We start from the raw sequence: 20,970 nt of genomic DNA, 5'->3' as shown, positions 1-20,970 counted from the left end.
GTGGAGGTGGTATGGAAATACCTGCTCGTACAGAAAGGCCGCCTGAAATAAGGCAGCAATGGTTGGTAGTAGAGAGCAGTCAGCATGTGAACCCAGCTTGAGTTGGAGCCGACAGAAAAGAAATATGCACCCCAGAAATCTCAGCTGCAGAGGTATTGTTTTGCAGCTTCATTTCTCCCTCTTATGTCTGGAAAGATGGGAGTAAGCTGGCACTCTTGATATCTAGGCCACATTGGAATACTGGGTTCAAGAACGGAGATGTGAGAATGAATGAATGAATGGGCATCAGAAAGGGGGAAGCCAAGCAGAACAGATAGTAAATTTTCTATACAATGTGAGGCACAGAAAAAAGCAGCAAAAGCCTGTTACCTGAGTTTGTCTGCTATAAATATCACCCTCCTCTCTAGCAGCAGGGAAGCAAAGACTCTGCTTAAGTGCCGGATACTGAGCGAGGAGAACAGGGACTCAAAGTCAACGTGCTCGAGCCTCGAGTCAAGTGGTCGGCGCAGCTCTATTACCTGAAAAGGATAAAGAATGCAGCTAATGCAGAGTCTGTTTTGTGCATAAATAGTCCCAGGTTCAACCCCCAACATCTCCAGGTCCTCTCTCTGAAACACTGGAGGTCTGCTGCCAATCAGTGCAAACCATACTGAGCTTTGGTGGACCAATGCTCTGGCCTGGTATAAAGGCAGCTTTCTATGATGGCAAAAGTCTGGTGCCTAAAATCTCACCCGAGGTACTTAAGGAGCCATCTCTGCCTGTTAACATTGACTTCGTTTTGAACTACCACTCTACTTGCTGTCTCACTCTGGTTTTGAGCTTACTTCTGTCCCGGAGCCAGGTAGGAAGTTCTTGATGCTGATGGTTCGGCCCAGAGCTGGAAAAGGAGCCTCCATGACGCTTCTCATAAGGGGCTGTACCAAAGCAGGGGAAATCCCACGCCTTTTCTCAACCTCATCCAAGATCTAAAAAGGCAGAAAAGCTGGTAAGTATAACATCTTCTACAAAAGACATGTCCGTTTCATAAGTTTGTCCTCTCCTCTTACTGAGTTTTCACTTCTCTTCCAGTTTTTCCTCTCTTTAGGATCCAACAAGACATTCTTTCTTTTAAAAAAATCTAACTTTGGGAGATTCTAATCCAATGATTTCTTGTTTGGTTTTTGTTTGTTTTTTTAAAGAGGAATAGAGGGGAGAGGATTCATAACATATTTCAAGAGCTGTCTCTTAGATATACGGTACTTAAGAATTAAACCACAAAAAAAGCTGGTGGATCTTAAGAACTTTGGAAAAAGTCCTTACTTCATACCTGCTAATAACTACAGCAAGGTTATCCACATAAGACTTAAGAGACGTACAGTGGTACCTTGGTTCTCGAATGGCTTAATTGTCGAACAACTTGGAACCCAAACGCTGCAAACCTGGAAGTAAGTGTTCCAGTTTGTAAACTTTTTTCGGAAGCCAAAGTGTTACAGTTCGGATTTGAGTGCCACACTTCCTTTCCGAGTGCAACACTGAGGTCTGTCTGTGTTTGCTATTTATTTTAAATAGTCTGGAATGGATTAATCCATTTTGCATTACTTTCTATGGGAAAGTAATGCCTTGGTTTTGGAACGCTTTGGTTTTGGAACGGATTTCCGGAATGGATTAAGTTTGAGAACCAAGGTACCACTGTACTTGTTTCTTTGCGAATTGAAGTCCAGGACCACTGGGCTATCGAGAGAGATAATCTAGATTCTCATGGAATCAGAACACAGGTGAGGGCAAGTCTCTATTCTCCACCCTGCTCTAAATGATGTCCCACAAGCATAAACCATCATCTTCATCCAGTGCCCCCTTTATGTATAGCCCACATCGTCCATCTCCTTCTCAATCTACCTTAGAAAAGAGGTTGAAACATCCAAGACGGCTCACAATGCAGTAAACTTCAGGAAGTCGCTTCCCTTTCCCACTGGGCTTTCAAGAGAGACAGAAAAAAACACACCCACACAGATGCACAGTAGTTAACAAGGAGAAACGAGGCGGTGTTCAGCACAGAAGTCAGTTTCCCCCAAACTAATTCCCCTTCCGAAAGCTTGAAAGTATGAAAAAAACATTATTCACGTTTTCTAGAAATCTCATTACTTCTCCAACTAAATGATACTCAGTATTGAGAGTTCATAGCATCTTAAAGACATGTGGTTACTTGGGTCTGGTTGCAAAAAGGAAATTGTGGTACTGTGATGAAATACTGAAAGCTATAATAATAACAATAATAAAAGTGTGAGATAAACATATGAACAGTTTGTTCTGGACATTTCCTTATCATCACCAACACTAGATTTATAGCACAGTATCAAGCAGCAGGAGCAATTGGTGGTTTTGATACTTGGCTGGAACATAGTGTGTCTAGTTTAACCTAGGACGGAACAATTACAATGGGTTGTATCCAACCAAGTTCTTCTCAAGAGCTGACTCACTGAATTTAATGGACCTAAATTAGTCATGTCTATTAGTGCCAATGGCTGTACTACTCAAGGGTATGACTAACAATGAATAGGACCCTGTGTTTAATTGGTTCAAGGAATCTGATGGCTTTGCTCAGCCCCCCCCAATACTGTAATCCAAAATTAGGGTGCAATTCAAACGCTTTTTGCATCAGGTTTCACAGCAGTTCTGGGGGTGGGGAGAAGCTGTGATGTGATTGTGTCGGACTGGACTGCAGCAGCAGCAGCAGCAACTGAAGGCTGGTACAGCAATCTGCTTCCTCCTCTTGCCTTCTAAATTGGCTGGTGTGCATGGCAGGGGCATGGGTGCGAGTGTTGCCCTGCTGCTCCATTGAGGCCATTGGGCAGAGGCTGAGGTGAGGATTGAACCTTGGAAGCTGATTCCAAGAAAGAAAGAAAAAAAACATATTCCATACACCACTGATAAATCTGGAAAAATGGTTTCTGTTTTCTCATAAAGGATTACACCCTAAAATATATAGATCAATTTCATTTTAGATTAAAAAGGAGGCAGATTCCAGGTACATTTGGTGGTAGTGTAAACTTATAAAAAGTTATTGGTTTTTTTTAAAACTATGGTAATTTTAATGAAGGATGTTACTGGGTGTAAACTTCTGTGTGATCCAGAAGGATTTCTTTTGAGAGTCCTTGAAAATGCAGTCAGTGAAGTAACATTGGCTTGTTTCAAAGTAAACACTGCCAAGTTTGTTTGGGTTTGGATGCTACAATGAGCTGTGGCTAACCAAAAGTAGAAACAAGAGCTTCCCAACTCCTCCTTGCTGCACCAGAAAAGGAGAGGGCGGGGGGAATAAAGTAAAAAAGGTAAAGGACCCCTAGATGATTAAGTCCAGTCAAAGGTGACTGTGGGGTGTGGCACTCATCTCGCTTCAGGCCAAAGGAGCTGGCGTTTGTCCACAGACAGATTTCCAGGTCATGTGGCCAGCATGACTAAACAGCTTCTGGTGCAACATAACACCATGACAAAAGCCAGAGTGCACGGAAACGCCGTTTACCTTCCCGCTGCAGCGGAATCTATTTATCTACTTGCACTGGTGTGTTTTCAAACTGCTAGGTTGACAGAAGCTAGGACAGAGCAACAGGAGCTCAGCCCGTCGCGGAGATTCAAACCTCCAACCTTCTGATTGGCAAGCCCAAGAGGCTCAGTGGTTTAGACCACAGCGCCACCTGTGTCCCTAGCACTAGCCTGAGGGATGGTGGGGCTTGTCCCCATCAAAATAAACTTTGGCCTATTTTTACATCTAAACACAGCCATTCTGAGGGCAGATTTGTTCAGTTACCTTTTTCACTTTGGAAAAGAGGTGAGTGTTGACAGCACAGAAGGGTTGCTACCTTTTTTGATACCATGCTGTTTTTAGAAGGGTTTTCTTTTTATTATTCTTAAAGATAGTTACCAGTAGCCTTCTGCAGTATCCAAACCTTCGACTGCCATCTTCACTAGTCAAGACAAATGAGAAAGTCTCACTGAAAGGAGAGAGAGAAATAGAAGATAAAAATGACCTCTGCCTTGACAAGGCTTTCTTTTACACATACAGTGGTACCTTGGGTTACATACGCTTCAGGTTACATACGCTTCAAGTTACAGACTCCGCTAATCCAGAAATAGTGCTTCAGGTTAAGAACTTTGCTTCAGGTTGAGAACAGAAATCGTGCTCCAGTGGCGCGGCAGCAGCGGGAGGCCCCATTAGCTAAAGTGGTGCTTCAGGTTCCTAAAGAAACCAGAGGCCTTTCTCCTGGGCATGGTCGGCCAATTGGTGCCAAAGAAGGATAGAACCTTTTTTATGTATGCTACTGCAGCAGCAAGAATACTTATCGCAAAACACTGGAAGACACAGGATCTACCCACCTTGGAAGAATGGCAGATACAAGTAATAGACTATATGGAACTGGCAGAAATGACCGGCAGAATCCGAGATCAAGGAGAAGAGTTGGTGGAAGAAGACTGGAAGAAGTTCAAAGTTTATCTACAAAATCATTGTAAAATTTATGAGTGCTAAGGGCAGTGTAAATGAAATGATGGGGATCCAGTGATTAGGATAAGGAAGTGTACAAAGGGAAAGATAAAGGATAAAACGAATTTGAATGAGCTTGCTGAAAAAAAACTTTTAAAGTGGAATACAAGAAGGGAAGGCGGGAGGAAGCAAGGAAAATAAGGTTTTGAAGACCATTAGAATGAACCAGAGTTGTCTTTTAATGCTTCTTTTACTATTATGTTGAATTTTCTGTATGTTTTTTTTGTTTCTATGTTTTTTTTTTTGATATCGTTTGTATTTTTGATGTCTGTTGTCTGTTGTTTTGAAGTTTGTTATATTTTGTGAAACTTAATAAATATCATTTAAAAAAAATAAAAATAAAGTGGTGCTTCAGGTTAAGAGCAGTTTCAGGTTAAGTACAGACCTCCGGAACGAATTAAGTACTTAACCTGAGGTACCACTATACTTTAGTAGGAGAGTTGGGAAACCTTTGGCCCTCCAGATGTTACCAAACTACAACTCCCATCGTCCTTAGCCCTGCTTGCTGGGGCTGATGGGAGTTATGGGAATTTCTGAAACTGCCCTTCAGATTGCTAGAAGGGAGCTCTATGTTTGAATGCTAGGTCGGTAGAGGGAGTGTACTTGGGTATCTTGTCTTTCTTACAAGTCGGTTAGGGCAACATAAACAGGACCCAGCTTATCTTCACAACAACCCTATGAAGTAGGTGAGGCTGAAAGATCGAGACTGGCTCATAAACACCCAGCAATCATCAGGGATGAGTGGGGGATTTTAGTCTGGATCTCCAAGCCTAAAACTGTCACCCTGCAATGGGGAAATGATGGCTATCCAGAGGTTATTGGTCTCCATTGCCCATCAACCCCCAGCCAGCATGGCCAATAGCAAGAGAAGATGGGAGTTGTAGTCTGGTGGCAACATCTAGAGGGCCACAGGTTCCCCATCCCTGCTCTAACCACTACACAACTCAGGGGATAAAGGTTCCAGGTTGGCCATTTCTACCATGTCACCTACAAGCTTCCTAAAGGTTGGCCACTTGCTTGTGCTAGATTAGATGGTCTTCTAACCTGAATCTGGGACAAGACAATTGTTTTGGCTTTCTCTCGTTGGCCTTACATAAAGTGAGCTCGCTTCTCCAGCTGGTTTCTTCTGGTTGAGCCTCACTGTTCCCCACTGGGCAGCACTATTTTGGATGACGGGAAGGTGCTATTGGTGGGTGACAGAGAGAGAGAGAGGAAGAAAAAAAAACCTATGATGCAACTTGCCTGCTAAACTGGCAGACGGGTGTCCAGTCTTTAGCGTCAGGGAAGCAAAACTGAGGGATGGCTTTTAGCTGGTCCTCTGCTTCCCTCATGAATTTGAAGGAACGTTCAAGCTAGTGGAAAAAGAAGAGAGATTAGTTTCAGATTAGTGAAGAAGAGAGTGAAACAGCTTGAACAACTGTCCTCTCTACGCAGCTCTGAGATGAAACAAAGAGGTGATGGCAGAGACTGAGCTTCTGCCTGGACAGCTGCTTATCTAGTGTACCTGACCTTTGTGTATTTTTCCCTCCAGCTGCCAACCAAAGCTTATGGAGTCTTCCATGCAGTCAGCTTCAAAATGCATCAAGTTCCTTGGTGCCATCCCTACCACACCATCAGAGGTAATGCTAACATTTTAAAAGCCATACCTTCACAGTTAGGGTGCTTGGTGATCTAAGAACAGAGGGACCTGCCTTACACCAGGTAAAGACTGTTGATCCTCTGTGTCCAGTGCTGTTTTCTCTAAGAAGTACCAGATTTCTAAAGGCTTCAGTCAGAGGACTTTCCCATCACCTGTTCTCGTTCTCTTTAACTGGAGGCAAAGGATTGAAACAAGGACCCACGGCTGGATTTAGGTTTGATGAGGCCCTAAGCCACTGAAGGTAATGGGGCCCTTTATATGTTCAGCTGTCCTTTGTCAACAACAAATTGCCACTGTTTGTTGTGTTGAATATATGCTATATGGTAATTTATGGACTTAATAGGTATCTAAAGCCATTTGCACATAACAAAATATGTATTTTATCAAAGTAATTGTTGAACTTATCTTATATTTTGGAAATGTACATCCAGTTTTTTTCCTTTAAATTTTTTTGGGGCCCCCAAGAGAGTGGGGCCCTAAACTACTGTATAGCTTGTTTAGCTTATAATCTGCCACTGCAAGGACCCATTACATGCGAAGTATGTGTGACTCTGTTGGATCATCCCCTCTTTGGATATTTCCAACCATATCTCTGAAGCAAGTACTTCTCACCCCAGGAAAAAGAAAATCCTTGTGGTTTCTCTGTCCAGCTACCAACTTGAGGTGACCAAAGTCTGCAAGAGCACCTTCACTCACATGGCCCACCTTTAATGGAAACTGCTGGGTGACTTCAGGGACATATGGGGCACAAGCCTGCTTCTTGTGCAACGAGACCACTACAAAGTACTCAAAGAGTTGCCTTTCTTGGTACTCGATGAGATCCCGCTCCAAGGTTTGGTATCTGGGGGCTTGTTTCAGGCGAGACTTCACATGGACCAGGCGCTGGCTGTGAGCTACACAAAGACAGGCAAAGGAAGTCAGGTCTGTGTCACTGTTTTGCATACTTAGTATTTTCTCACACTCCTGTTTTCTTACCTTTAAGCTTCTCTTCAGTGTCGCTGTCCGATTCGCTATTCTCATCTGTAACTAGCAGAAAATAGAGAGGAAGAGAATAAAGATCTTCTACATTTTACAAACAAAAATAGTAACTGCCTCCTAAATCAAAATGCAAATGCCCTTCAAGACGCTCATTTCCCTGAATTTTGTGGTGCAGCCCTCCCTCCAACCAAAAAATGTGTACAAAACTGTGTAATGTTAAAGTGTGCATAAAGATGCACATAGAAGTGAAAATAACATACAGAAAAGCACATTGGGAGAAATGGCTTGCAAAAAAGGGTGTATGCTAGGCAGTAATTGAACACAAAAATGTGTTTATTGAGAAGGACTTTCTTAAAACAAACAAATAAAAAACTGATGCAGAAAACTGCAGACCTGAAGTTACGATTAGAAAACTGAGAAACTGAATGTGTGTTTGAGTGTTTGCCAGAATGGGCATCCACTCAAAGTGGGGGGGGGGGCTGAGACACTCCCACAAGCCCTGATCCCAACACCCTCACATGCATCACACCCCTTATTAGTTCCCGACCATCCCAGTGATGAATGGAGAAGATCCACAGGGAGCTTCACTTGAACACACGCCAATGCCTTGAGCACTCACGACCTTTGTTTATCCCCAATGTGCATGGGCACTTATGTGCAGGCTGCCCCCGCCCACAGATACAGAGCTGGCGGGCTCAGTGCATGAATGCACCTTGAGAAATAAGACAGATTTGTTCAGCCCTTTCAGCTATTTAATATTAGAAAGCGTGCTAGCAGTGGGGTGGGGTGGGGGTGAGAAACAAGAACAAAACCACAATGAACCCCCAAACACAGTTCAAGCAAACACCCCAAAACTTCTCTGTCCCCTCCCTACAAACTTCCTCTTTACCTCTTCCTGAGCTGCTCTCTGTGGACTGTGACAACCTCTTGACTCGCTTCTTCCCTCTTCGCGCTTCATAGATGGCATTGATTTTTAACACCAGCTGCTTAACGTAGAGAAGAAAAGTCAGTGTTTTTCCGTCCACAAGTCAAGGTAACTGAAAATCCTTTCTCCCTTACTGCTTCTTTCCTCAGTTATTTTCCTTTGGCCCTTTCTAGCCTTCTGCTCCAAGTATTCTTTCTCTTGGTGAGAATTTTCCACAATTCTGTATTTTTTTTTTTTTTATTATTTTAAAGTAGTGTGCAAGTTAAGCAAATCTTAGAAAAACATTTAATCCACACAGCTAATTTGTAAAATACCTTTAATCTGTAAATTTGGGATGTGAAAGTGCCTCTCTCCGGTTTGGTGAAGGTAGGCTTACCAGGTGCATTTAACATGTATATTTTACCTTCCTGCACATACTATTTAATGTACATTTAACCTGTAAAACTAATTTGGAATGTGCTATTACTTTGGAGGTATTTTTCTTCCAATTTAGACTTAAAGTAATGGATCAAGAGTTGTTATGGCTATCGGGTGGTTGCTCAAGAGCTATCAGGGAAGATGCCTCACTGGTCTTTTCAAAAGCTTTAGTATTGGTGCTAAAACCTTTACAAAGGCAGAGCGCTTCTATTCCATGTCTTGCTCACTCGCTGGCAGAATCTGAGAGTGGGCGGTCCTTAAACCTTCCCCAGCAGAGTAATTTCTTGACCCCCAGGCTATGCCTCCCCTCTCTGCGCGGAAGCCTACTGCGCAAGGAAGGCGTGGGTAACGGGGGACCTCTCTCTTCCCCGCTTTGCTCAGGCAAGGTGTCCTGGCACCGCCTTGCATCCTCTGAGCCCTGCATCTCCTCCCCACTAGAGGCGTGGCCTCCTTCCTCCGCTGAGGAAGTGCTGCTTCCCACGATATTTGGGGGCTCTCTGTAATCCATCCGCCTTCCCCCCTCTTGCCCCTGAGCCGATGCCAGTTCCATCGTTACACATCACAAACTTTGTTTCTTATCTTAGGGTCTGGTATGGGGAACTTGTGGCTCTCCAGATGTTGCCTGAGAACAATTCCCAACATCCCTGACCATTGGCCTTGCTGTCTGGAGTTGATATGAACTGGAGCCCACCAACATCTGGAGAGCCACCAGTTCTGCATCTTCTGGCTTAGGTACATCAGTCATACATCCTTTCACAAGACTGGCTCAACCCAAAGCGGGGAGGGGGAACATGCGATCCATTTTACATCCACAATAGGTGGTTATTTCAATAGCAGACAACTTAAATTTACAACTTCATCTCACAATGATCCATAAAGTTTTTGGCCGGGACCATACAGAGTGAACAGAAATTAAAATTCCAAGTCCTTCAGCATATCCTGTTAAGATTGATGACATCATATCCATATGCTTATTCTCAGTCTTCACTATCTGCCTGCCCCTCCCCTAAAAAAACAACAACCGAAAGAGAGAGAGAATATCTGTGTGGGTTACCTTAGGAATTTTTCTCCTCCTCTTGCCATTTTGAGTATCACCCAAGGAGAAGAAAGTATCATCAGGGCTACTTGGGGTGGAAGGGGGACTGATTCTGGAAGGAGAACACGTCCCATCTCGGTTTGATTTCCGTATGTCTAATAACTTGAAACTCCGCCGTTCTGAATTCTGCCGAAAGAAGATGGGCTTGGAGAGCAGCTGCGGAGGCCAGACAGGAACAGGGGAAAAACAGGCGGCAGCATTTAATCGGAGATCCTGCATTTCTCCACGGCAAAAGTAACTCCCACCCCAAGCGGGCAAAGCAGAAACGTTAGTTACAATACTTCTTGGCAGATTATCTCTGGCCTAATAAATTTCAGCAGTTACTTTGATTTTCACAGGAAGGCCCAGCAAGATAATAGGAGAGGCTCTGATTCCGCATCGTGACAAACGCACAGCGGAGTCTCGTCCTCATAAGAAAAAGAACTCTTGTTGCTTGTGCAACCCAGGCTGGCAAGCCTTGTAGCAGCAGCAACAAAAAAGCCAGCAAAACCAAGCAACCAAAGACATTTGTATGGGAGAATGAAAGAGCTACTGTACCACATCGGACCAAAAGTAACACGGGCCAGTAGTCTGTCAGGATGTGGCCGTTTAACAATTGCTTCAGAGAAAAGTTTAAGCAGCCCTGAAGTTGCATATTTAGGGATTGGTACATTCCCTAACCCTGTCATTTAGCGATTGATTCTACCCAGTAATAATAGAGTGGTCTGGCACCTGTTCGTGGGTCTTCTGATGTTCAAGTCCTGGGTTTCGACATGGGAAACCCAACTGCGAATCCTGGCTTAGCCATGAAACTTACTCAGCGACCTTTGGAACTGTTGAAAGGTCGGTGTGAGCATAAATAAGCTCTCTGTGTACTGGTAACTGCTCCAGAAATTATTCCTTTCCATTCTCAAAACCTCAAACCCTGAGGGAACAGCCAGCCTCATCTTAATCTGGGGAACAGCAGGGGGAAGAATTATTATAAGATGACAGCCAAACTGGGAAAAAACCTCAATGAATGCGATGGGTACTTAGCTTGGTTTCTTTGTTAATACAAACAAACAAAAAATAGACTACTTTTTCAACATTTGGGGGAAATAGCAATACCTTTTTGCAATAACAAGATTGTTTTGCAATCCAGCAGGTGAAATTTCCAGACTAAAGAAAGGCAGTTCTTCGAAAACCTTTTGTATGGAATCATCTCTTCCCACTCCTTTGAACCGCATATCCATATAGTAAAGGGACCCCTGACCAGTAGGTCCAGTCGTGGCCGACTCTGGGGTTGCGGGGCTCATCTTGCTTTACTGGCTGAGGGAGCCGGCATACAGCTTCCGGGTCATGTGGCTAGCATGACTAAGCCGCTTCTGGCGAAGCAGAGCAGCGCACGGAAACGCCGTTTACCTTCCCGCCGGAGTGGTACCTATTTATCTACTTGCACTTTGATGTGCTTTCAAACTGCTAGGTTGGCAGGAGCAGGGACTGAGCGACGGGAGCTCACCCCGTCACAAGCTGACCTTCTGATCGGCAAATCCTAGGCTCTGTGGTTTAACCCACAGCGCCACCCGTGTCCCACATATCCATATATGTAACAATTAATAGTACCAGTATTGCAATGCCTCTTTTTACAAGCTCGCAACAGAAATGGGCTCTCACCACTTCTCCCTGCTGGTTGTGCCTTCAGCCTCATCTTCAGTGCAAGAAGATTCCCCCCCCCTTCAGTTAAAACACTTTGGAAAAGACTATGCATGTCCGCTGCACTCTGTGCAGCACCTAGCACACTTTAGCAACATCAAACCATGTTGCAAGGCATCCGGCAACCCGCACCTCTCTGTTTTGACTCATACAGGGTCCAGTTTCTAAATCTGATCCCTGTGCCTGGGGTCTGGAGCTCCCTGAGTTAATGACACTGAGCTAGGTGCCATGGTTAGTTTCCTCAGCAGCTCACCCCCCACCCCAAGCCTGCAATTGGCAGTGAGCTCAACAGACTCTCTTCTCCAGACTTAACAAAACCAGAGACTGTGATTGCCAGCTCATTCCCAAAGAGAAACAGCATGCCTCTCCTCATGCAGCTAGGAAGGTCTGCATTTCCCTGTTCAACTCCTATATATCACCCACAGAACAGGTAGGAATTAGGCCATGTCCTAACATAGAGTTTGCTCCCTAGATGACAACAACTTATTGGGATGTGCTCCAAGACACTCCACCCAGGTGTGTCCTGTGTGCCCATATTTCCTGGACTCCCAGAAAAGTCAGTGCAATAGCACAGCTGCAGCAGAGCATGACTCTTTTGCTACTCAACAGTTCAAGGGCAGCTCCCAAGTGCCCTTATGCTGTCTGTACCAATGGAAGGTTTCCCACATTTTTGCTCTACTGTCGGTCATTCACTTTACTACTTTATGGCAAGGGCAGCCAGGCTTCAGCTTTGTGAAATCTACTTTTGCTTTTGTTTTTATAAGAAGCCAGAGAACCGCCAACCAGAGCCAGGAGCAAAAGACATGCGCATAAAATTTTGAAATTATGAGCCCAGGAATTTGCCCTGAGTCCCAGAAGTGACCTTTGCTCACAGTCCTTCCACACAAAAATGATGACCCTCCCTTTCGGTATTTCAGCATGATAAAGGAAGGGGTAATTTGTGTTATTGCTATGGTTAAACAATGAGGTTGCAGAAATTCTCGCTTATCTGCTGTAAGTCACACCCTGATACCTACCAGTAGAACCCAATTCACCTTCTGCCCACTCCTCTTTTATGCCCATTATTTTGCCAATAGTTTTCCCAGTAGTGATGTTTTCCTAGTAGTGATGTATGGAAGTGAGAGCTGGACCATAAAGAAGGCTGATCGCCGAAGAATTGATGCTTTTGAATTATGGTGCTGGAAGAGACTCTTGAGAGTCCCATGGACTGCAAGAAGATCAAACCTATCCATTCTTAAGGAAATCAACCCTGAGTGCTCACTGGAAGGACAGATCCTGAAGTTGAGGCTCCAATACTTTGGCCACCTCATGAGAAGACTCCCTGGAAAAGACCCTGATGTTGGGAAAGATTGAGGGCACGAGGAGAAGGGGGCGACAGAGGACAAGATGGTTGGACAGTGTTCTCAAAGCTACCAGCATGAGTTTGACCAAACTGCGAGAGGCAGTGGAAGACAGGAGTGCCTGGCGTGCTCTGGTCCATGGGGTCACGAAGAGTCAGACACGACTAAAGGACTAAACAACAACAATATTTTGCCAATACAGTGGTGCCCCGCAAGACGAATGCCTCGCAAGACGGAAAACTCGCTAGACGAAAGAGTTTTCCGTTTTGGAGGTGCTTCGCAAAACGAATTTCCTATGGGCTTGCTTCGCAAGACGAAAATGTCTTGCGAGTTCCTGCGGGGTTTTTTTCCTCCCCCCCCCCTTTTCTAAGCTGCTAAGCCGCTTATCTGCTTATCCGCTAAGCCGCTAAAAGCCGCTAAACCGCTAAGCCGTCAATGGGCTTGCTTCGCAAGACGAAAAAACCGCTAGACGAAGAGAATCGCGGAACGGATTCTTTTCGTCTTGTGAGGCACCACTGTAGTTAAAAAAGAAAAAGAAAACAACCACCACCAATAACAACCCCAGGCTGTTGGTGAGGCAGGGTAGAAAAATTAAAGATGGCAGTGTCACAGGAGTAAGAATCGAGACAGCAGTAGAATTAGAACGCAGAAATAGGATGATACCCACCAAAAGGGACAAAAAAGGAGCAAACAACCCACAGCTTTGTAACAAAGTGCTTACAAGCCTAGAGATCCCAGATCGATGCTAGGCAGCTTATAGCCAAAGAAAAATGCCGACAGGTTTAAAAAAAGGAGGCGGGGTTGTGTCCCATTTTCCTAGCACCATTCCTTCCCAACCACATTAACACAGTCTCTTATATGATCTTGTAGTGTTCTTGCATGCCTTTGGCTGTGGGCTGCTAAGGGCTGCCAATTAAACCCCACAGTGAGACGGAATCCAGAATGCACCATCCCAGAACCCATCAGGATTCAAGAGACATAGAATTCTCTCTCTCTCTCAACATCGCAGAACTTGTTGGGCATGAAGTAAACTACACCAGGGAGTTAATCCAAGACAGGAAACCACATCAGAGGGCGAATCAGTAATCTTGTTTCCTGCAGGGCATCCATTTTCTTACCACTCTGCCTTCACAATGCCAGCCAAAACATATAACTTTGGGGCACTGGGTTTTCAAGTCACACTGGTTAGACCAGGATACCTTTGTGGGTGTGCCAGGGACCGAAGATGAAGGAGACGCTTGGAAGTTCAGGACGCATTTCTTCCCCAAGCAGCGGCTATTTGTCTCAATATCTTCATAGGGGTTCTCTTTTGCTGGCGGATCTGGAATAGGAAGCCAGAGGCAGCAGATAATCAGCACACAACATTGTGAGCCTTTCAGCAGCTCAAGAAGAACTTGGGTGCTGCCTTTACCAGATCAGCGCTTTTAAGAGTGAGGTCCAGCTAGTCTTTTCCCGCCCACTACGGGCAACCGGAAGATTTATCGTTGGACGGTTTAGGTAAAGGTAAAGGGACCTTTGGGTCCGGTCGTGAACCAGAGCAGCACACGGAAATGCCGTTTGTTGGACGGTTTAGCATGTTGCAAAGTATGTTTAGGGAAGTTTTTAATATTTAATGCTGTATTGTTTTTAACACTCGATTGGAAGCCGCCCAGAGGGGCTGGGGAAACTCAGCCAGATGGGTGGGGTATAAATAAATTATTATTATTATTATTATTATTATTATTATTATTATTAAAGCTTCTCCCCCACCATTGCTTAAACTCTATGCATGGAAAATCTTCACCTGCTGAATTTGTGTATGTTGAGCAACTGTACAAACATCCTGGAAGCATTGAAGTCCAGTGCTTCAATATACTATGGCCACAATCCAACACACAGAGTCAAGTGTGCTTAAGTCTATTAATATCCACTCCTCTGCCTTGGATTGTGGCTTGTACTTTAAATGCAAGACAAACATTAACAATTCACTCAAACCCCATTAACTATTCCCCAACAGCCTCAGATCTAATGAATCACTTTTGGATCATCTTTTAGCTGGGGAGTAACATAAATATCCAACATAATCTATGCCGTGTGTGTGCGTGCATATACCCTTTTAGATATCTTATGTACACGCAATGTTATAATTGTCAGTATATATTCTTCTGCTCTTACTAACTACTTTTCTGTTACTAGTCGAAATATAGTGCCCGTGTTGTAATCTTGTAATGTACATTATTTCTGCTGGCAAGGCAATTCTGAGCATCAACAGGAACCCCGTCTCGTCCCCCCACCCCCACCCCCACCCCCCCACTCATAACACACACAACAAGTACTTCTAACAGAACACTGCCCTAAATTCTGGCTGCTCTAAAATAGACTTTAACATAAAGTTAGGAGATCAAATGAACTGAGATTTAACTACTTAGGTCTTAAATATCAGGCTGCCCGTCACTCAAAGTTGGCCATCACCTGCCTCTGCTACCCAAATGCCTACCTAAAATATCTTCATAGACATTTTCCTCTGATAAAGTGCGTGTGAGGGCCAGCTTGGTCTGGGCATACCAATCTACCCGGCCATTCTCGGAAGAGGACTGCAACAAATCTTCAAACTCATAGGACTTCCTGTGGCATTTGTGGGGTAGAGAGAGAAGCACAGCTTTTAACAAGTTGACATATGAAATACTATTTACAGGTTTAGTCAGCAGGGTAGGAACTGCATCTTCACACATTTGTCTCATGTTAAACCACAACTGTTAAAGGTTTTCCCCCCAGATACTGTAGATCTCAATTCTGTGATCTTAAATTGTTACAAACTGTTTTCAACATTGTGTTTTAACTGTTGTAACCTGTCCTAGGATGAAGGGTGGGTTGATAATTATGAGCCACCCATGATCCCCACATCTCTCCATTCTTATATCCTGGCACATCTTTCCTCCTTCAGCTCCACCACACAAAGATCTCTTGTTCACCCAAAAGATTCTGCCCCTTCTCCCTTGCTCTTCTATGCACTTGGAACTGCCTCTCAGAACACCTGCATGATGCCACCTCTTTCCATTCCTTCAAGTCACTTCCCCAAATCTAAATGTGTCTTGAAGCCTTTGGTACATTAGTCTGCAGACTCACTTAAATACATCCACTTGGTTTATCTATTTACTCTGCCTCCCATTTCTTCCCTCTCTGTTGCCTCCTAGGCGCCAACATTTAGACTGCTAACTCCTCAGGGAAGGGACCCATCCACTTGGTACTTTAGTGAATTACCATGTATGTTGATGGGCAAGCTAACATAAAATGAACATAGGTCAATTTGATGCACTTGAGTCTGCTCCGTGCTTTAGTCGTGATGCAGGCCAATACTGGATCAGGAAAGGTCAGGGAGGAGCTTGCATCTCTTTACAAAAACCTGCTTAACTGTTGGAGAGCCATGGAGTTAAATGGTTCCTTACTTCTGGGAGTGGCCTAATTTAGAGGCCCTTAACCTTTCTGGGCTGAAGGCAAAATTACAGATTCCAACATCGACCATCATGTTAACTATAGCCCTTTCGTTGCACATAATAGGTAATAGAATATAATCATAGAATTTGAAAGGACCTCAAGGATCATCTAGTTCAACCCCTTGCAATGCCCAATGTGGGGCTCAAATCCGGGGCCATGAGATTAAGTCTCAGGCTCTACTGACTGAGTTACCCACTATAAATAGCCCTTCCCTTGCCAACTTCCCTCTCCCATCTCACGCTGGAAATCACCCTCTCCCCCAATGAACTGGTTTCAGCAGGATCTGTGTCTACAAGTTACACTGAGATCTGGGGTTTTGGTGGTGGGAGCAAGGAGGGAGCAGCTAGAAAAGGAAGGGTTATGCAACACATCTCCAGCACTTAAGGGGGTTAGGTTCACATATAGGCTGGATCTCAGATAGGCAGAGAGAGGCCTCTGCACAGTTCTGCTAAGAAAGGTGTAGGATTCTTTTGGTCCTAGAAGTTGCTGAACTACAACTCCCATCAGCCCCAGCAAGTGTGTGAGCTGCAGCTCAGCAACCTCTAGATGAGCAAAGGTTTCCCATACCTGGCCTAAATCCTTGGGCAGCCTCTGCCAGTCAAGATATACAATGCCAGGCTAGATAGTCACCTTGGGTTTAGAGGCATTGGACTAACCCTGTTGCCCTCTAGGTCTTGTTGGAATGAAACTCCTATTGTTGCTGACTATTGGGGCTGGTGGAAGCTGGGAGTCCAACAACATCTGGAGGGTCACAGATCAACCACCGCTGCTTGAGAAGTTCATATGCATGAAACTTCAAAGAGGGGAAAATGCACTGAGTCCTCTCTTTCCATCAGTTTACAAACAAAAGCAGAGTGTGTGCCACTCAGTCCCTTGCCAAACTCTCCCTCAAAGCAAACTAGCTATTCACCATATAAACTGGTTCTCCAATTTATGCTCTATTTCCCTCCCCCATGTATGTTTTCCAGCACACAGTGAAGTCTAGCAGAAAATCAGTCTTGGCACGCAGCAAGCCAATTCTGATCAGAACTGAATCCCAAGCTTTTTGGCTGCATGGAGCCACATCAAAATGCTGGCCGTTATCAAATGAGGAAAACATGATCCACACATACCTGGCCAACAGTTTGAAAGGAATCAACACATATTGGATGTAGGAGTTATATGAAGAATTCCATATTCAGCAGTTTAAAACAAAAAGTAGGAATGATACCTGTGATCCGTGTTCGCCTTATGCTTCCCATTCCTCAGTCTTCTGCTGACGGCCGAAGGAGGGGGTGAAGAAGGGAGGGGAGGAGGTGGAATAGAAGGCAGAGGGGGCAAATTCCGCTTATTCCTAACTGGCGGAATCCACCCCTCTTCGCCCTCATGCTTGAAAGTCCGTCGAGGCTTGGGCAGCGGATTGATAAAAGGCTTCTTATCAAGCAATCCTGGCTCTGTGTAGACATTTTCCTCATTCCCGGGCTTGCATTTTGCACGGGACGCTTTCACCTCTTCCAGAGTCCCAAAGATAGGCTCACCAGCTTCGGAGTCCCAGCTGAGAAGCCGTTTCCCGAGCTCCGTCCGGCTTTCCTGGCCTTCAGAGGGACTCTGCCCCTCGTCCGCCTTCTCTTGCAGGCAGTGCGGGGAATAGTAAGTACCTGGCAACTGGGGCTGCAGCTCTGCCGATGCTCCTCCCTTCAAGGCCTGCTCCAGCTTCTTGACCTGACTCAGGACAGACACGTTCTCCTTCTGGACCTCTTTCTTACCTTCCTTCAACTCGGTGCTCCTGCCAGTGTTGGAAGCAGGTTCTTCTTCCTTGAGCTTCATGTCTGCTTTCCTCTCCCCAACACATTTCAGCACCCCGATTCTCCTCTCGTTCTCTTTGCTTGCGCCTTTGCATTCCAGCTGCCAGTTTACAAGCCTCTTGGCATCCACGTCTCTCACCGCTGCATTTTCCCTGGTCATCTTCTCCACCGCGCCCAAAAACGAACTGAGCTCCTCTTTAACTCCTTGCTCTTCCTCCTTCCATGCCAACGCAGGAGACAGAGCTTCCTTCTTGCCTTCCCACTCCGAAATCTTGTCCTTGATGCTCGAAGGCTTGCTTTTCAAACTTGCTTTCCCAACAGCCCGCGGGCTTGGAGCACCTCCCAGTTGCTTCCTTATAATCTTGCTGCTTTCTCGGATGTTTAGTTCTACAGAAGGGTCGCCAATGATCATCTTGGGACTGAGCATGTTCTGCTGAATGCAGTCTATCCTCGGATCCAACATCAAGTTCTCCAGTGCCTTCAGTGTGCTCTCTACCACAGGAGATGGCTCTGCTTTCTGTACCAGTTTGGGCGTGATGGTAACAGTCTCTGAGCACTTCCTCTTTGAAGGCCTGCACCAAAGTTCTGCCTTTGTGGTTGTATTATTTAGACTTTTAAACCTGCTCCTATGAAATGAAGGTAGAAAAATTGGCAGAGGAACTTTACCTCCACATTCCTCGCTCTCTGTTTGGTCATAGTATAACTCTTAACCTTCCTGAAATCTTCATAGGTTTGCTCTCCTCTCTCTGCCTTTACTTTTCCCTTGAAAGACTTGTACTTGTGTACCCCCACCCCCTTTCCTCACTAAAACAACCTTCGTCAACCAGGCATCCTCCAAATGTTTTGGACAACAACTCCCATTAGCCCAAGCCAGCACAGCTGTGCTGCCTGAAGCTGATGAGGGTTGCAAAAGTACAAAACATCTGGAGAGTGCCAGGCTGCAGTAAATCCAGCTGCATCTTTACCTCACTCATCTAAAAATCTTAATCATCCAATTTCATTCTGCATCTCCCTCCCCCTATCTCTGCACTAATGTGAGCCTGTGTTTTGAGACTAAGTGGGTTCTTCAGATCAACAGAATCCCATTTTGTGTAGCGCATGTTCAAAACCTTTCCACAAGCTTGCTAAAAAAAAAAAAGGTATTGCTATAGCAGTACACTGTGTGCAGCTAGCTTAAGGGGTAAAGGTAAAGGTAAAGGGACCCCTGACCATTAGGTCCAGTCATGGCCGACTCTGGAGTTGCGGCGCTCATCTCGCTTTACTGGCCGAGGGAGCCGGCGTACAGCTTCCGGGCCATGTGGCCAGCATGACTAAGCTGCTTCTGGCGAACCAGAGCAGCACGGAAACGACGTTTACCTTCCCGCCAGAGTGGTACCTATTTATCTACTTGCACTTCCTTTTGAACTGCTAGGTTGGGAGGCGCAGGGACCGAGCAACGGGAGCTCACCCCATCGCGGGGATTCAAACCACGGACCTTCCGATCGGCAAGCCCTAGGCTCTGTGGTTTAACCCATAGTGCCACCCACATCCCTAGCTTAAGGGGTACAGCAGGCCATATACACATTATGAACCAGCTGCTTCCTCTCTCCCAGCTATTCCTGCCACGTATTTTACTTATAAAAAACCTTACTACCCAACTTTTCATCTCCATAGTGGTATCTCCAGGGCTATTTACAGTGGCAATAAGACAATAAACATGGGGAGCAGCTACCATCACTGACAGATACTAAAATTAACCTCCACCCACTTTATAAACAGAAGTCAAGTCAACAGAACATGTCACCGAAAAGTGCATGTAATTAAAAAAACCAAAACATTTGACATCTAGCACACCTACGAAGGAGGGATGCAGCAAAGCAGAAGGGCCAAAGCTCAGTGGTAGGACATTCGCTTTGCAAGGAAAAGATCTCTGGTCCAATCGCCAGCATCTGTAGATACAACAACCTGCCGTGACAATTGCAGAAGTGGCTATGCAAAGTTTTTCATGTTCTACCCCAGTTCAAAACTTCGCCCTGAGTTTTCTTCATGCAAAGCAGATGTGTTACCACTGAGCTAAGTGCAGAGGTCTTACTCCCAGCTATGTGTATTTAGGCTCACACTGCTTGTCTCCAGTTCAGAAAAGCTGGGAAGTGAGGGGCAACTACTCAAACTGTTCTCATTTCAGAAGCACAATTTAGAACCAAAGAGATGTCATCATTTCTTTCCTTACACTCCTTAGAAGTCACTTTGAAAGGGACGTTAAAAATTACCCACCTCTCAATAGCGTTGCAAACACTGGTCTTAGGCTTGATGCTCACGCTGGCGACTGTGTTCGCTGTCATTGTGTCAGCACATGGCATGGCTGCAGTCTACCTAGGAGGAGGAAAAAAATCAGAAAAACACATCAAGTACAGTCATAATGGGTCTATGGACTGCAATAAAGTTGTGTGTGTGTGTGTGTGTGTAAATAAAAAAACAAACAATACAGCGCCATGCATTCCAAATTCTAGCATAATAGGACAATGGATTCTTACTCTGGTCCTTATTGCTAACATTAAAAAATTATTTGATTTTTTTAATACCATGAAGAAATATCATTTTGGGTCACTATTTCCATGAGGGCTAAATATCACACCTGTAGTCCAATAGCACACATTTATAGTCTCTCCAGTGTTTGGGCAATGTCACTCTGGCTGCAATGAACAAGTGGCCAGTAAATAGTTTAGCTTTTATTTTTTATTTCAGTGCTTTTAGCTTGCTCGGACAAAGGGAAGCAAATGTTTCAGTAAATGGAAAGCCAGATGATGATCCCAGTCAAAGCCACTAAATGAACAAGCTTTTGTTGAAAAACTTTAAAATAAGCTAAATTTAAAAGATAGAAGTACCATATTTTTTGTTCTATGACTCACTTTTTCCCTCCTAAAAAGTAAGGAGAAATGTGTGTGTGTCTTATGGAGTGAATGCAGGCTGCGCAGCTATCCCAGAAGCCAGAACAGCAAGAGGGATTGCTGCTTTCACTGTGCAGTGATCCCTCTTGCTGTTCTGGCTTCTGAGATTCAGAATATTTTTTTTCTTGTTTTCCTCCTCCAAAAACTAGGTGCGTCTTGTGGTCTGGTGCGTCTTATAGAGCGAAAAATACGGTAGTTGTAGCACT

At 44.8% G+C, this 20,970-nt stretch overlaps 1 protein-coding gene across 4 annotated transcripts in view; it reads right to left on the bottom strand.

Moving 5' to 3' along the window:
- The window catches only part of DENND2A (DENN domain containing 2A), a 64,373-nt gene that overhangs the window by 18,925 nt on the left and 24,478 nt on the right, over positions 1 to 20,970 (bottom strand). The window contains exons 2-14 of one of the 4 annotated variants that reach the window (XM_079992277.1): positions 20,091 to 20,189; positions 17,264 to 18,463; positions 15,056 to 15,183; positions 13,779 to 13,900; positions 9,527 to 9,724; positions 8,020 to 8,116; positions 7,128 to 7,178; positions 6,849 to 7,045; positions 5,752 to 5,865; positions 3,896 to 3,961; positions 1,876 to 1,953; positions 825 to 965; positions 370 to 518 (exon numbers count right to left, since the gene is read on the bottom strand). In XM_079992277.1, the coding sequence (XP_079848403.1) occupies positions 370 to 518; positions 825 to 965; positions 1,876 to 1,953; positions 3,896 to 3,961; positions 5,752 to 5,865; positions 6,849 to 7,045; positions 7,128 to 7,178; positions 8,020 to 8,116; positions 9,527 to 9,724; positions 13,779 to 13,900; positions 15,056 to 15,183; positions 17,264 to 18,463; positions 20,091 to 20,176 (2,627 nt within the window). In that variant the 5' untranslated portion in view covers positions 20,177 to 20,189. The remainder of the gene's footprint in view (positions 1 to 369; positions 519 to 824; positions 966 to 1,875; positions 1,954 to 3,895; positions 3,962 to 5,751; positions 5,866 to 6,848; positions 7,046 to 7,127; positions 7,179 to 8,019; positions 8,117 to 9,526; positions 9,725 to 13,778; positions 13,901 to 15,055; positions 15,184 to 17,263; positions 18,464 to 20,090; positions 20,190 to 20,970) is intronic. The other 3 variants (XM_079992279.1, XM_079992278.1, XM_079992280.1) reach the window with 3 other exon arrangements.

The sequence above is a fragment of the Podarcis cretensis genome (genome assembly GCF_951804945.1).
Source record: "Podarcis cretensis genome assembly, chromosome: 10".
NCBI classification, from domain to species: Eukaryota; Metazoa; Chordata; class Lepidosauria; order Squamata; family Lacertidae; genus Podarcis; species Podarcis cretensis.
This window is presented reverse-complemented; position numbering and strand designations above follow the sequence as displayed.